Here is a 15,222-nt window from a genome sequence, read left to right on the forward strand (position 1 = left end):
TCCAGCCAATTCAGATTACCGACCCCAGTAAAATTTTACTGGGTTTTGGAACTACGGTTTTTTCGGTAATTTTTACGATTACCGAAAAAACCCAGTAAATCACAATATGTTTTGATTGATGGAAATTACTGACTTAGTCAGTAAAATTGTAGAGCGTTTTTACTGACTTTCCAGTTTCCCATGCTCCATGCTTTGCTTTTCCGGATACTGTTTTTTTCAGAAATCAATACAAATTAAAACCCAATCGACATGAACATGGACATCGACATGCATTTTTCGTACGAATAAACATTTACGGTAGTGGAAGTAACCGAAAAATGTGTGACAAAATCATTATTTGGATGGTTTGCATACAAGAGGCAAACTCAATGATGCAGATGAATTTACCTCTTGTATGTAAACCAACCAAATTTACCAACGTAAGCAGTCCTGAGCCTTTTTGGTTGCTTAAAATGGTTGAGTTTCTCACTAAATTTCGACTACTTACCACAAGAAAGCGCAAAATAAGTGCAGGAAAAGATTGGTTGCCATAGCCGTGTCTCCCGGCGCCGGACGATTTTACAGCAGGTTATTCTCATTTGACACTTCCCCGCATGCGCATAAGTTTGTTTTGATTTTATTTTGACGACAAGTCAGTAAAAAACATCAACTACTGAATAGTCGGTAATTGTTTTTACTGACTTTTCGGCCTGTTCGGTAATGCTGGAAAATTGGGTCTGACAGCAACCGTAGTTCAGTAAAAAGTAAAAATTATTACTGAACCTCAGAAGTTTTCAATCAAAAAGCTGAAAGTTCGGTATTTTTTATGATTTACAATTCGTACCCAGTATAAAAAAATACCGAACAAGCAAATCGTGATGTGTAGGAGCATTTTTAGATTTTTCACATCCTGTTAACTGTGGAGATGTCAGCCAAAAAAAAACCCTTTAAAATTTTCCAAAATTCTTGTACACACTTAAATGGTTTCGCCGAGAACCCAACAGCTGATATCTCGGTAATAATTTGACGATTCTCGGTAAAACTTTTACCGAGATCTCGGTAAACGTTTACCGAAACTCGGTAACGTTTGCCGAGATCTCGGCAAAAAATTCGGATTGCCGAAATCTCGGTAAAATAAATACCGAGATTCGGCGTTAAAAATTACCGAATTCTCAGCTGTTGGGTTCTCGGCGAAAAATTTTACTGAGGTCGGTGAAATAATTTAAGTGTGATATTGTTCTTTTAAAACCGCTGTTTCAGCACTAAAATTCAACCAAACCTAGCACAACCAGTCTCATTTGAAAGAATAGATTTTAATCTTTATTTTGAAAGTGAATCGTATTTGGCATGTATACCATCTCAGAATGTCAAGAAAAGCATTATATGGAACTTCATCAAAAACTTGTATTTTTTCGTTGCTTTTGTAAAATATATAGGAAACGCTCTGAAATGATAATTATCCCTCAATGTGTCAGAAATGTTCTATAGTATTCGATGTACTATGGCTTCATTTGCGCATTTCTGTGCCAAGATATGAAACTAAATATTTTTGAAAAATAGTGAATTGGACGTTCAGATCATAGGACTTGATTTGAAGATCGCATATTTAGATCATCACCAGTTGTCAAATTAATTCAGAAACGACAAAAAGTTTACCTACGATATTCTACTTCAAATTGATATACAAATGATAACGCTACAATAAATCTTGATGTTGATTCAATTTTATGAAATAAAATATAGAAAAATGCTTATTTTAAATCGATTCTGTCAAATGTACCAGAAAATCGATTTTTCGTTTCGACGTCTTTTTTCATCAAATTCTCTTCAAAAATCACTTTTTGTCAATGAATTAGGATTTTCGAACGATTTGAGGGAGATTTGGCCAACATTTGTATGGAGTGCGGCCACTGTGCGTCGATTGTATGTGATATATCGCTTAAGGAACTTGGAGATTTCACATTATTATTCTTTACAAATGAGAGCCGTAAAAAATAATATTTATTTTTTAAATAATTATAGTTTAGCCTCAAGTGACCACGTGATTGAAAACTAATAAAATTATTCATGTCATCAAGACAAGTATAAAATGCGTTGCGTACACTGACCTATCTTGTACCCTGACTAATTTTCGCCATTCTTACCCTAAGTCAAAATGCTAATTTTTTTACTAACTCGGAACTAACCCATTGTACATTCAATGGTATTATATTTCTCGAATGTATAAATGCCCTTGATAAATGATCGCTGTTTGACTGCTGTTTCGAAAGTTTGACCAGAATGGAATAAAGCAGAAAATAAAAAATCCGACAATTAGGTATAAATCATTTGGACATTGTAAACTTCAAAATTCAAACTCTAATCAACACAACAAAAAAAATACAACGACTTAATTCTGGAAGTCATAACTGCCTAGAAAATATAATCACAATTTCAGGGAAATGATTTGTTATGAAACTCAAAATAAAATGCAAATAGAAAATTGTTGTATATATCTTGATATGATGATATATGGCCTTTCTAAAATTTAAAAAAAAACATGTGTTTCTGACAATTTCTCATCGTAAAAACCTGTACTGGTATTGTATTCTACACCACATGATGTGTTTCGTAAGAGTTTTAGTTACATAATGACTTACACAAAAATGCTGTAAAAATCATCATTTTCCACCTTGTTGCGAAGTACTATTTTTACTTTTGACTTACATATAACCAAAGGCGCTATCCATTCATTTGAGTTCCATGACAAGAAATTGCAAGAACTGTTTGATTTTGACCGTTCTTTTATGCTAAGTAAGCCGTGCTTACATTCCTAATCAACATTGCTTGACACTCATTTTGTAACAAACCGTTGTTGTCCATTGTTTCTAGTAAAAATGACTTTTATTGCACAAAATACCTTTCTATGGCAAAAATTAGCCGTTGAACTAAATTTATCTGTTACCGTAGATGAGGTAGTGAAATTTCTACACCAAGGTGTCAATATTCTGTATCTACAGTGTGGATTGCACACAAAGCAAGAGAACGAACATTTGCTGGATATGGCGAACCAAGCGATTGCGACTTATGCCACGGAAATGGACCTCAGGAAACCTGCAATTGGTGTCGCGTGCGAACTGAGTGGTAAAAGTTGTCGCTTGAAGTTCGATCGGAAATCGGGCCCCATTGAGGTGGTTCCAGGACAGAAGATTTTTCTCACATCTGATACAAAGTATGAGGACAGAAAAGTTGATTCCATAATATACGTAACGAATTTTGAGAAGCAATTGAATATTTTGAATCCTGGTGACGTATTGGGTATAAATGAAGTGAAGATGAAAATATGCAAAATTAAAGGCAAATTTATGCAGTGCTGCGTAACAAGTAATATTAGGTATGTAACACGATTCTGCAACAATCCCCAGAAAACCATTCTCTGAAATTCAGTTTGTCAGAATTAACTGTTCCTCAGGATGCACATTTCCCCAAAAAGCTTTATATCCGAGTGTTTTTAAAATTTATTTTTGAAAAACTGCTAAAGTAAAGAATATTGATGGACCGAATATTGATTCTTCTTTTTCTTCTTCCTGACATTACGTCTTCAACGGGACAGAGCTTGCTTCTCAGCTTAGTGTTCTTAACGAGCACTTCTACAGTTTTTAACTGAGAGCTTTCTTTGCCATAGTTGCCATTTTCGCATTCGTATATCGCGTGGCAGGTACGATGATATTATATGCCCAAAAATGTCAAGGAAATTCCCATTATGAAAAGATCCTGGACCGACAGGAAATCGAGCCCAGACACCTTCAGCATGGCTTTACATTGTAGTCGCGGACTCTAACCACTCGGCTAAGGAAGGCCCCGTAGCGAATATTACAGTGAACCAAGTAATCATGTCATATTTATCTGAAAACACATATAGTTTTTTTTTCCATAGAGCTTCTCACATAACGTTCATCAACTTATCACATAAACTTGTAAGATTTCGTTTTAATTAGATTCATCTGATAAAACACATACATTTCATGAAAATTGGAGATATGAACCATTGTTTGTTGCCAATGAATGTTATGTTATATTCAGATGACAAATATCAATATTGTCAATGGTTTTTATACGATAGTATAATAAGTTTGCGACGATTTCATTTCAGTTTTTTAATAGAATCAACAATATAATTATAATTGAAACACCATTTATTTAATAAATATCAATTACATTGAATAGCCAATCACTTTAATTGATATAATTATAACTTAAAAAATCACATCCTATACTACTGACCGTGCTGAACTTTCTGTCCCTTTCGTTCTTATTCCAAAGTTTTTGATGTTTCCTGTAAATTTAATTCCAAAATTTATTACCGTTCTATTTGTGTTTTGAATATTTTATTTACCCTTCTTTCACATATTCGTTAACTATTTCACAGTTCCAATTCATGTCGCTTATAATTAAACTGATTTAAATCCATCACAATAAAATTATCAAAGTCAAATTCGCCATCACGAAAGTACGAATCAAAAACGAAAATAATAAGACTGAGTTTTCATATCGGAAAATCAAATAACATTCATCGAATGACATACATGACTTTATGTCACATACAATCCACAGTGTTGGTAAATGAATGGTATGAAATATCATGAGCTTTATGTGTTCTTTCAATGAATATCAATGGATGCACATTAGACCTATTCATTTGTCTGGAAATTTCCCAGCCAACCAACACTTAGATTTTTTATGTCAAAATGAACTTCTGGTCAAAATTTCAGTTATTTTGGAGATAAATTAGGTGTGCTTCAAATCAATTATGTGTTTCTGAGCTAATTTCACGCTTTAAAAATTCATAACTGTCGAACGGAACACCAAAAATGATCGAAAATACTTCTACATAGTAGTTGATTCAATTCTACGAACTTTTGTCGAACACACTTTTATGATTGGAGCAAGTTTCAACATAGTTTGGTTGAGATTTGTACTTCAAGGTTCTTGAAAATCACTATTTTTAGGGAGTCTCTCTGAAAGTCTGAAAAACACACCTGTATGAAAATTTCGGATTTTTTATTTCCAGAATCTGATGACTACACATATCTAAAACTTAATCCCGATTTAAGTTACAATTTATCTTACGGAAATAAATTATAAAAAATAGAAAATTAAGAAGCACTTTCATAAATCCGCTGTGAGCTTTGGCGGGTGTAAAAAATGAACGTTAGCACTGCTTTTTCTCAGTCAATGATGATGATTGTTTTCAAATCGTTCTGAATCGTCAATGAAATGCGATCCAAACAATCATCACTCGGAAAGAAAATGCAATACTAACTTGTTTAATTCATTCATTGATTGGTACATGTGTCATGCGTGAATTAACTATCATCAGATTGCGATGCGGTGTTCGATCTTTGGGCATTTTTTGTAATTTATTGCCTAAAGCAACATGTAAGCTGTTAAGGCCGCACGGGACGTCATTATAATCACCCTATCCATTTGAAGAAGCAAATCCCAAGAACCACTCCATATATCGACTTGAAAAATGTATCACTATGATTTTATATATGTAGTGCACAACCCAATTAATTTTCAGCTCCATCGCTTCACTAAAACTCGAGATTTGCTTCCACAAAGTTTTGATGATAATTGTTAGAGTGGGACAAAAGATAGGGAAAATAACACGGTCTCCCGTGTCACCTTAATGGTTAATGAATTCATAAATTTATTTTGTTCGATTTTTGTTGACTAGGTTCTGAAAAACTAATGTCAATGTGTTTTTTCAACCATATATGTTCAGAAAACTGTGATTTTTGGGTACTGTGGAGAACAAATCATGATCAAACCATGTTTAAACTCAATTTAATCTTATTTGCGTGCTCGACAAACTTGAACAGAATAGAATTAGCTTCCAAATAGTGGTAATAGCAAGAGGTTTTGATTTTCCACATGCTAGTTATGATTTTTCAAACCTTGAAATTAGCCCTAAAACACATTTTTAACTTGAAGCATACTGAAATCTTTATCAAATTAGCTGAAAATTTCACCAGACATTGTTCATAGTATGAGAATTCATGATACTGCTTGACCGGTAGATTTATAGACATTTTTTCAAATATGAACAGGTCTAATGCACATGAAATGAATCGGATTTTAATTATCGCAAGGGTATGTGAGGTTTTTAATATTCTATGATATTTCTTGGTTCAGTGTTGATATCCGACCAGATTTTTGTAAACTAAGATTTGGTGATCCTTTCAGCAGTAATTTAACGGTTTTTCATATTATTAGAACCGGTTTGTTAACAAAAACTTCGCGCAAAGAATTAACAGCAATTCAAAACAATAATTATTCCTGTTGTTTTCAACAGGCATTTACAATGTGTTGTAATTGAACAAATTGCGCTGAAACAGCAATGATTCTGATCAAAACAATACGAATTATTGTTAAACCTATTAGCAGCATTTTAAAGTAGAGTTTGTTTTAAAACAACAAACATAAATTTTATTTCAAGTGAAACATTCCTATGTTTCAGTTTTCCTAATTGTTGATTTTCATGAAAATTTACTTCAGTAGATAATGCATACAAACTGACCTACCATTTTGTTGATAGTTGTAAGCGGCGCAAAAGTGAAATGTCTGACGCAGCAGATTATGTGTGGAGGAAGTGATTATTTCAATAGCTGCGGAATGTCCGACACTATAATGGAATACTTTATTGGTAAGCTAAGTGACCAATCTTGGATTGAACTTGAATTCTAATTTTCATTATTGCATTATAGAATTTTGATTAATGTAGCCAACTGAGAGTAACTCAGCAGAAGAAAGAGCTGCTGATCCCGCCATCATGACATGCGGAGCTGAAAAAACTTTATTCACCATTTAGACGTCCAGAGAGTAAAGAGTACCTGTTGAAGTCGTTTTTATTGTGTATTACAAGTGCTAAGCCTTTTAAACCAAGGAGATTTATTCACTGCAACCTACTTGTTAAAAGCAAAAATAGAATTAAAATGTCGTCAGAGATGAAGTACCTCTCTCAATGGCTTTATCGATGGTTTCTGTTTCAAGACAAGTTCAAAATAGAATGCGAGGGCAAAACACTTTTTTAATTTAAAATGAAAACATTGTAAAATCACAAAACAAAAAGCATTCATTTCAAACGAGAAATTTTTATTTCGATACAAAAATATTGTTGTTTTACTAGGAAAAATATTAAAGAACAAAAATAAATTTTGTTGAACTTCATCTACAGCTGTCAAGCCAACACTAATAATTTCGAAAGTTCATGCACCCAACATAAGCTACTTGATGAGATTCCCGTTTTTGAACTACTGTACTGGGAAGAGCCACGTGAGCTTATTTAAATTCAAGCCTACTACTATTACTAGAAATCCTTTATAAGAGAGATTCGCGGAAGCTGACATTTCTGTCAAAATGTGAGCCAATCGAGCAGCGAGAGCTGTCAAAGTGTGAGCCAAATGAACATGCGTTGTGTTTGTTTTGAACTTTTCTTGAGGAGTAATGTAATCCACTTGAAATTATTTCGGTAAAAGTAATTTTGCATGAAGCAAAAATATGAAATGTTTTACTTTTTTGAATTTTTGTCAATGCGATTTTTAGTTTTTGATTTTTTCGGCTATTCATTAGTTTTGATATGTAGCTCAAAGATCTATAACGAAACAAAATACACTTTATAGCAATGAGGAAGTCATGTCCGTGTTACAATATTATTCTCGACGCCGAGCAAAATCAGCACTGCTGGTCTGTTGCCAAATCATTCCATTTTACTTCCGCTTATCTCTCTATAAAGGATCACTAACTATTACCATTCCCAGCACTGGTACAGTAGCACAATATGTTCACGAAAATTGATTATTTAGCACATTCACTAAGGAATGAAAAAATTGACGCACTTGTCGGATGCATTCTCAAATAATTTTTTTTTGCCTATTTTTAATCAAAAATAAACGTTTTTAGATTGGAATCCTTCAATAACATGTAAATGAAGATTAGCAATTAATTTTCGAGTGCTAGACTGAACTAGAATTATTTTATGATAAAATAATGTGAAGATACGTGAAGTTTGGACCCGCGTGAAATATGGTACGTTCACGGTAGGTGAATAGTTAAAAACATATTCTGATAGAAATTTCATTGCTATTACATTACGAGGCTCATTTATAATCTCATTTATAATCTCAACAAACCAATGTGACAAAACAACTACGGGCCCTGCGATTTTTTTTTATTAAATTTTGCCTAGACTTGCTATAGAAAACGAATGGTGAGCACGAATTTGATGGAGATTTTTTTCAGATGATAACGGTCAGAGGAGCACCGTGACTGGTTTTGTGTTATATAACTCGATACCTCTCTAACTCTATTGTTCATACAAGATCGAGTTATGAAGAGTTGACTGTAATTAGTGAATTGATAACATAGCATAACAAAAATCACCTTTCTGCGTGTCTCAAGGATCGACTTTTGTATCTCTAGTAGATTTGGGATTGTTGAATCTAATGCCGTTTTCAGAAATGTTCCAGCACGTCAGAATTTTATGCTAAGGACTTCAACATTATTTTATGATATAATTGGGTTTGAATTACATGACTAAATTTAGATAACATCGATTATTTCAACATGCTTTCAGTCTCCATACAAAATTTTTCGTTTGTCTTATATGTCTTATTTACTTTTCAAAACTATCAAAACATAATTTTTTAACATCAAAATTATTTTGAATTTTATTGGTAATAATTGTTATACACATGAAGTTTGAATTCTGTGGCAAATTAAGCGAACAAATTGCCTTACAAGTTCGTAAACTTGCATGCAAGTTGGCATAAATCGTCAAATTCTGCGTTTTCAACAGCCAATATCTCAAAAACTAGACGTGCTGTGATATTTTTGAAAACGGCAATGGATTCAGAAATCTTAAATTAAATAAATTGCAGTATTTTGGAGCTTGAGACAAAAAAGTGTTCCGCAGTGTAATCAATAACAATGCTGACCTTTTAATGTACCTACAATTGTGTTCAGAATAATATTAGTGAAAGCCGATTGTTGATGTGTTGGGAGTGATTCATTCACGACACGGATTTCTTATAGCAGATCGAAAGTCCGTTTTATGTTGATCAGCTTAAACTAAATAGATTTATTTGGATATTATAGCTAAATGTTAATGCATATCTACTTACAAATCTCAGTGTTTCTATCCTCTAGGTTTCAAACCATCTATCAACTAATAATACTGAAGCTGCTTTCCAAACAATCCTTCTTGAATTCAACTCTTCAGACAGTTTGTCTTCTTCAACAGATCTATTATTTCAGCTGAGCTATTTATAGGGTTACCAGTTCTGACTGTCACGCTAACACCGATTTTCATACAAAATGCTCAACTTTGGCATGCTATAATTTTGCTCCCCTATGAGCAATCGGCATTAAATTTTGGTAGAGAACTACAAATGTCCTCAATTTCATTATCACAAGATTTACTACTACTACTACTGCTATTTCGAGCAATTTCACCTGTTGCTTATATTTTCAACCGGTACTGTGAATTTCAAATTTTGTGATAAATGAATAATATATATTTTTTAATTTCTTTATTAGTATCATTCCAAACATTACATTCATTTCTTATATCTAGGAAATCTGTGTTATTGGACAACACTATCATTTTATTTTGGTAAAACAAATTTAAGATTTTATTAACATTTTGTTAACAACATATTACATTTCATTTGCCGTCCAGATTTTTTACAGGTGAGTTGAATATAAATAATATAAATAATATGAAATGAAGGGTATTTGTAGTACTCTGCCAAAATTTCATGCCGATTGCTTATAGGAAAAAAAAAAGTTACAGCATGCCAAAGTAGAACATTTTGTATGAAAATCGGCTTTCACTACTATTATTCTGAACACAGCTCAGAGTGTCCATTCAAAATCAGTTTTCCAATTCTCGGATTTTCCCCGGATGCCTAAAAGTTCGAAACTGGGTGGCAGCATGGTTATGTGACTTCAGTTTTTTTGTAGACATTTTTAATGAAAAAATAGATATTTGAATTCATTTGACTTTCAAAATATTCGTGCTCACATCATGCTTCAAATTCTTCAAATACATAGGTTAGTTGTTCGCCGATCAAAACTCTATGCAGTTTGATAACATCAGAATACCATTTCATTTTTATGCTATAAATTGTCAAATTATGGAAATATTATCAATGCCATTACTGTTGAATTAAACAGAATAGCGGATTATTTGAATTTAATCACTAACTCTTTAAATAATAAAGGTACTTGCTTTTGGATGTGGATTGTCAAGTAATAAACTGCCCATACTTGCATAACAGTCCCATATTCTATGGGATTCCCTATATAAATGGGACTGTTATACGAGTATGGGCAGTAAAGAACTTATTGAAACATTTGCAAATTTCGTTTTGCTCTACAAAAAGGTCGAATTTTTATGACTTGATATAAATACTTCATGAAAAAAGATAGTTTTAAAATACGGTGTTTGAAAAAATTCAATAAATCAAATTCAAAATAAATATTCAAAACCTAAAATTTGCTGGAGTAACCCTTGGTCCTGATTTTTGATTTTTCAGATATATCAATACAAATCTGTTGTCAAATAATCGTGTTTAATTTTAGAATTTGTTGAAGAAAATATTTGGCATTGTGGAAATAACCTACTAATATTTATTTTCAATCAAATGGATTAAAATACGGAGGATGCCGTACATGCACATCGACTGGAATTCATAGGAAATTCGGAGATATTTTGGAATTATATATATTCTACTAAGAATGCCTTCAAAATTATATGTTGAACATAGTCTATACATAGCTAATTCTTAATCAGGAACAATTCACGTTGGATCCAAGGAGATATTTTTAACGATATCAAGCAAAAAAAAACATTTAATTACGTTACAAATATAATGACAGAACTCAAAAAAAAGCATCTTTCGATTCCTGAGAAGATTCTTGTTTAGATCAAAAGATCTAAGATTTTTCCAATAATGTCTTCAAGAAATAAACATAAATCTGCCCAAAATACATGAAAAAAATATTCATCCCTCAAAAAGCTCTTCAGTGATCTTTGGGCATTTTTTGTAATTTATTGCCTTAGGTTACATGTAAGCTGTTAATGGTTAATGAATTCATAGCTTTACATTGTTCTATTCCCATTGATTATGGTCTGAAAAAATAATGTCAATGTGTGTTTTTTGTACCATATACAGTACTGGACATAATAAAGTACGCATTGGCCGTTTTTCCATACAAAATGGTCAAGTTTGGAGATCTGAATCTCAGCTTTTAGTAGTCCGATTGATCTGAAATTTTCACCATAGCCTAGATATAACATAGATTTTACTCAATTAAAATATCACTGCGTTTGAAACACAATCTTTTAAATTATTGAAAACTCTCAATTTGCAAAATTTAGTTTTGAAAATATTTTTCAAATGCTAGTTATGATTTTTCAAACCTTGATATAAGCTCAAAAACACATTTTCAACTTGAAGCATATTGAAATCTTTATCAAATGAGCTGAAAATTTGACCACACATTGTTCTTAGCATGATAATTCGGAATACTGCTTGACCGGTAGATTTCCAGACATTTTTCAAATATGAACAGGTCTACTCTTCACGAATGTATAAGGGATCTCAAAAATAATATGCTGAGAATAGCAAAAAAAAAAATCATTGTAAATTTGCAGAGATCTATTCAAAACCTTGTCACTTGACTTCACACAAGCACTTTGTCATGGATCACGAATTAGTCAAGATTACTAGCTAAACAAAGGTTCTTCAAGAGTCCATATCGATTTTTCCGCCAAAAATCAATTCCTAATGCATGTGTTCAACATTTCATTGAGAAAACATTCAGATCTCTTACGAAATTTCCCAAAAATTTTTTGGTTTAACTTTTTACCAATCGCTAAGAATTTGCTCAAAATGTCAAGAAAAAATCAGCCAAAACTAATCTATAGAAACCACTAAAAACCTTATTAGCAATACACTAATTATTTTCAGTGATTCAGGATTCCTGTGAAGATGTCATCAAAAATATGCCTAATAAAAATTCATAAAGCATCTCACCAAGATCCTTGCCAAGAACTCCTAAGTACACTTTCAAGGGTCTCAATGATGTTTCCTAAGGACTAGTTTGGATGTGCTTAATATCTTCAGCCTATGTTAGGAATTGTTAACAAGCTATCTAGTAACTTAGCCGGATATACCTTGGCAATTTTTTTAGTGCTTTTCCCGGTATGTTCTACAGTTTCCCGGTTATTTCCCTTTTTTTCAGTCATTTGTAATTGCCGGGGTTTTCCCGCTTTTCCCGGATGGATGGACACCCTGACAACTGTACTTGAAAACGATTTCGTAATTTTGTGGATGGGTGGTTGCACTCGAATGCGATTCTATATTTTGACGAGTAGTGTATATCGTTTTCCGATGGGATATTGGTTTTGTGGGGAACGAAATTCTGGGATATGTAATTTTGGGGAACGGTTTTCTGTGGAATATTATAGAATGAAGCATGAAAGCAGTGTATTTAAATAACATTTCTATCATTTATGAAACAGTTCTTCGTCACTGTATCCTTTCGATCGCATAGCAAACATTCGTTTGGACAAAAGCCCCAAGTTGACCGATACTGACACAGAAGAGTGTCTACTAGCAGTGAGGAAAAATTGTCACTACATTGTCATACCGGAAGTGGAAAATCACATTCTAATTCATGCGTTGGATGAGTTAATGCAGTTTCATTCGAATGGTGATCAAATAATTCGAACAATCGCTAGACTTACATCCGCTGGTAATGATCCATGTATCAGACACAATATCCAACATGTTGCTGGATGTGTTACACAAGACGTCGATGTCGTGAAGCAATGTAAAGAATGTTGTAAAGTAGTTCTGTTTGAAATCTCAAGCTTGAATGAACTGCCCAAGGAGGAAGTGTATCGTCAAGTTGATGTCTTCATTACCAAGCCGGATATAATCGAAACCCTGCAATTTCGTCTTAAAGAATTGAATCAAGCAACACTTCGTACATTGAAGCCATCCAACTATTCACTGCAGCTAGAACAAGGACAACGTGTTCTATGTCAGTGCATTGAATATGCCAGCACCAACTGCCAAGCCAATGCCGTCATCTTTTGCACTCCGAAAGCTCTATGCGAAGCGGAAAAATTCTCCCGAAGGTGTTTACCCTGTCCGGTACTGGTCACAACCGACAACGAAGATGCAATGTACTACCTTTTGCTTCGAAAGTATTGCTTCCCAATTTTAGTCTGTGGTGCAAGGTCGAAACGACATCTCATCAAATGCGCCACTATCTATGGACGTAAGTTCGGTTTTTTGAAACCGGGTAACTTCGTTGTTACTGGATTCGGCGAGCACTTTGTGCAAGGAATGGAACTGAGGTACGTTCCGGATGATTTTGTTTCCGGAGCCCAATAAAACTATGGCTCTTCAAAATCCATATAGTTTCTTCATTTATCTCTCTGAAAGATTTGATAAAATTTTCAATACTCCCTCCCAATACTGCCCCTGAGCCAAAGCGCAAAACTCCAGAAAATTTTCAGTCCAGGAACCTGAACCATTTTGAGAAATATCAGGGACAAAGACTCACCTGGTTCTTTCTCCTTCTTAGCCTTGACATCTTTTGATTTGCCTTTCTTTGCTATTGGTTTAGCAATTTCGACATCGGAATCCGACGAAATTTCATCCAGCGATATGTGTTCTGCAATGGTAGCTTTCACGTTATATTTGTTTAACAAAACTGCACATTTCTTACAAGAACTAGACTCACCCACAATTTTCTCATCCTCGTCCGAGGACGATTCGGTATCCGTGGGACACTTGGTGCTGTTGATAATCGACAGCAGTCGCTTTGTGGATATTCCGAGCACTTCATCCAGACATTGCTCCTGCAGAAATTCGATAGATTTGCCCTGCAGAAAATCTGGAACCAGGCACTTGATCTCCTTGGGCTTGAGGCATGTGAAAGCTTGCCGGATCAGTTCCACCCGGTCGTCTACAAAAGCGCCCAGAGGTTTAATGTCGAGCGGTTCGGATTTTATTTGAACCGGAGCTACCACCGTTGGCACGGGTTCCACCTTGGACTTTTTTAGCTTGCTCTTCTGTGTTGGCATTTTGGTCAAAATTTACTTTTCAACATTAGTGTTAAAAGACTGCACTTTTTTTATTTAATTTATGTAAAAGTTGAATGAAAATGTGATACATTCGCAAGTTTCACGGAGTAAACTGTAAACACCAAACTGTCAGTCTGTGACTGTGACCACACGACAATTCGAGAAAACCCATTGGAAACGAGGTTTTACTCAAATCAGAGTGTTGTTTCAATTCGAAAAACGAAAGTACCCAAAAGTACACGGAGAAAAATCAGATTAGTTTGAAACAACCAAAATTTTGGTTGAATTTCAAACTAACAATTTTGTTGTATTTAATCCAAAATTTGTTGTTCCAAACTCATTGCTTTGTTTGGGGCTTATTCACAAATTTCATAACACTGAAGGGGGTGGGTGGGTGTTTTCACGATGTTACGGCTCATACAAAATTTGTAGAATATTCATACAAAAAGCGTTACGAAGGGGTGGGTGGGTGTCAAAATTGGTCATTTTCAGCGTTATGAAATAAATGAATGAGCCCTTGAAACTAAATTGTTTTATAGGCTGTTTCAATATAGAATCTTTTTTCAGGGCACTCTGTGCTTGTGGCCACTACTGTGCCGGAATCAGTTTGCCTGTATCTTCCTTACCGATACAGTTCTATTTTTAACTAATCTATATTTACATCTGCTTTCACTCTCTTCTGCGCTTTTGCTCTCACACCGAGCAGGTAGGAGAGTGCTCTGCTGTTGGTCCAATCGATTTCCATAAGCCATAGTCCATTGCTCTTGCGGTGGTTCGTTTTGCCGTGTTCCTGAGTCGTGTGAGGCTAGCTGCCTGCGAAGTGGGTCAGTTTGTCTCAGTCACCATCTGATACTGACGGAGGATGGATGTGCTCCCGTTAGCACGGTCCTCCGTGCGGCGTCTTCTGGTGGCTGGACGGGTAATTTTTTGGAGGGGCTGGGAATTGAATCCATGACCTTCCGCTTATGAAGTGAAAGCGTAACCTCAAGGCTACGGACCCCCCTTATATAGAATCTTTGTTTCTTTTTAATGTATACAATGGTTGTTTTGAACTAATTTTTTAGTTTGTTTCCACAAACAACTGGTTTAATTTTACC

General features: G+C 34.3%; 2 protein-coding genes across 4 annotated transcripts in view; one reads left to right on the forward strand and one right to left on the reverse strand.

Moving 5' to 3' along the window:
* LOC5575804 (probable serine/threonine-protein kinase kinX) overlaps nucleotides 1-14,272 on the reverse strand; it is a 46,144-nt gene extending 31,872 nt beyond the window's left edge. For all 3 annotated transcript variants that reach the window (XM_021849698.1, XM_021849699.1, XM_021849697.1), the window contains exons 1-2: nucleotides 13,783-14,272; nucleotides 13,603-13,713 (exon numbers count right to left, since the gene is read on the reverse strand). In XM_021849698.1, coding sequence (XP_021705390.1) covers nucleotides 13,603-13,713; nucleotides 13,783-14,125 — 454 coding nt within the window. In that variant the 5' untranslated portion in view covers nucleotides 14,126-14,272. The remainder of the gene's footprint in view (nucleotides 1-13,602; nucleotides 13,714-13,782) is intronic.
* LOC110677892 lies at nucleotides 2,627-13,452 on the forward strand. The gene is made up of 2 exons (XM_021849700.1): nucleotides 2,627-3,352; nucleotides 12,551-13,452. The coding sequence occupies exons 1-2, from the start codon at nucleotides 2,856-2,858 to the stop codon at nucleotides 13,428-13,430; spliced, it is 1,377 nt and encodes a 458-aa protein (XP_021705392.1). The 5' UTR covers nucleotides 2,627-2,855; the 3' UTR covers nucleotides 13,431-13,452.
* Nucleotides 14,273-15,222: the final 950 nt, after the last annotated feature.

Source organism: Aedes aegypti, chromosome 3 (assembly GCF_002204515.2).
Source record: "Aedes aegypti strain LVP_AGWG chromosome 3, AaegL5.0 Primary Assembly, whole genome shotgun sequence".
Classification (NCBI taxonomy): domain Eukaryota; kingdom Metazoa; phylum Arthropoda; class Insecta; order Diptera; family Culicidae; genus Aedes; species Aedes aegypti.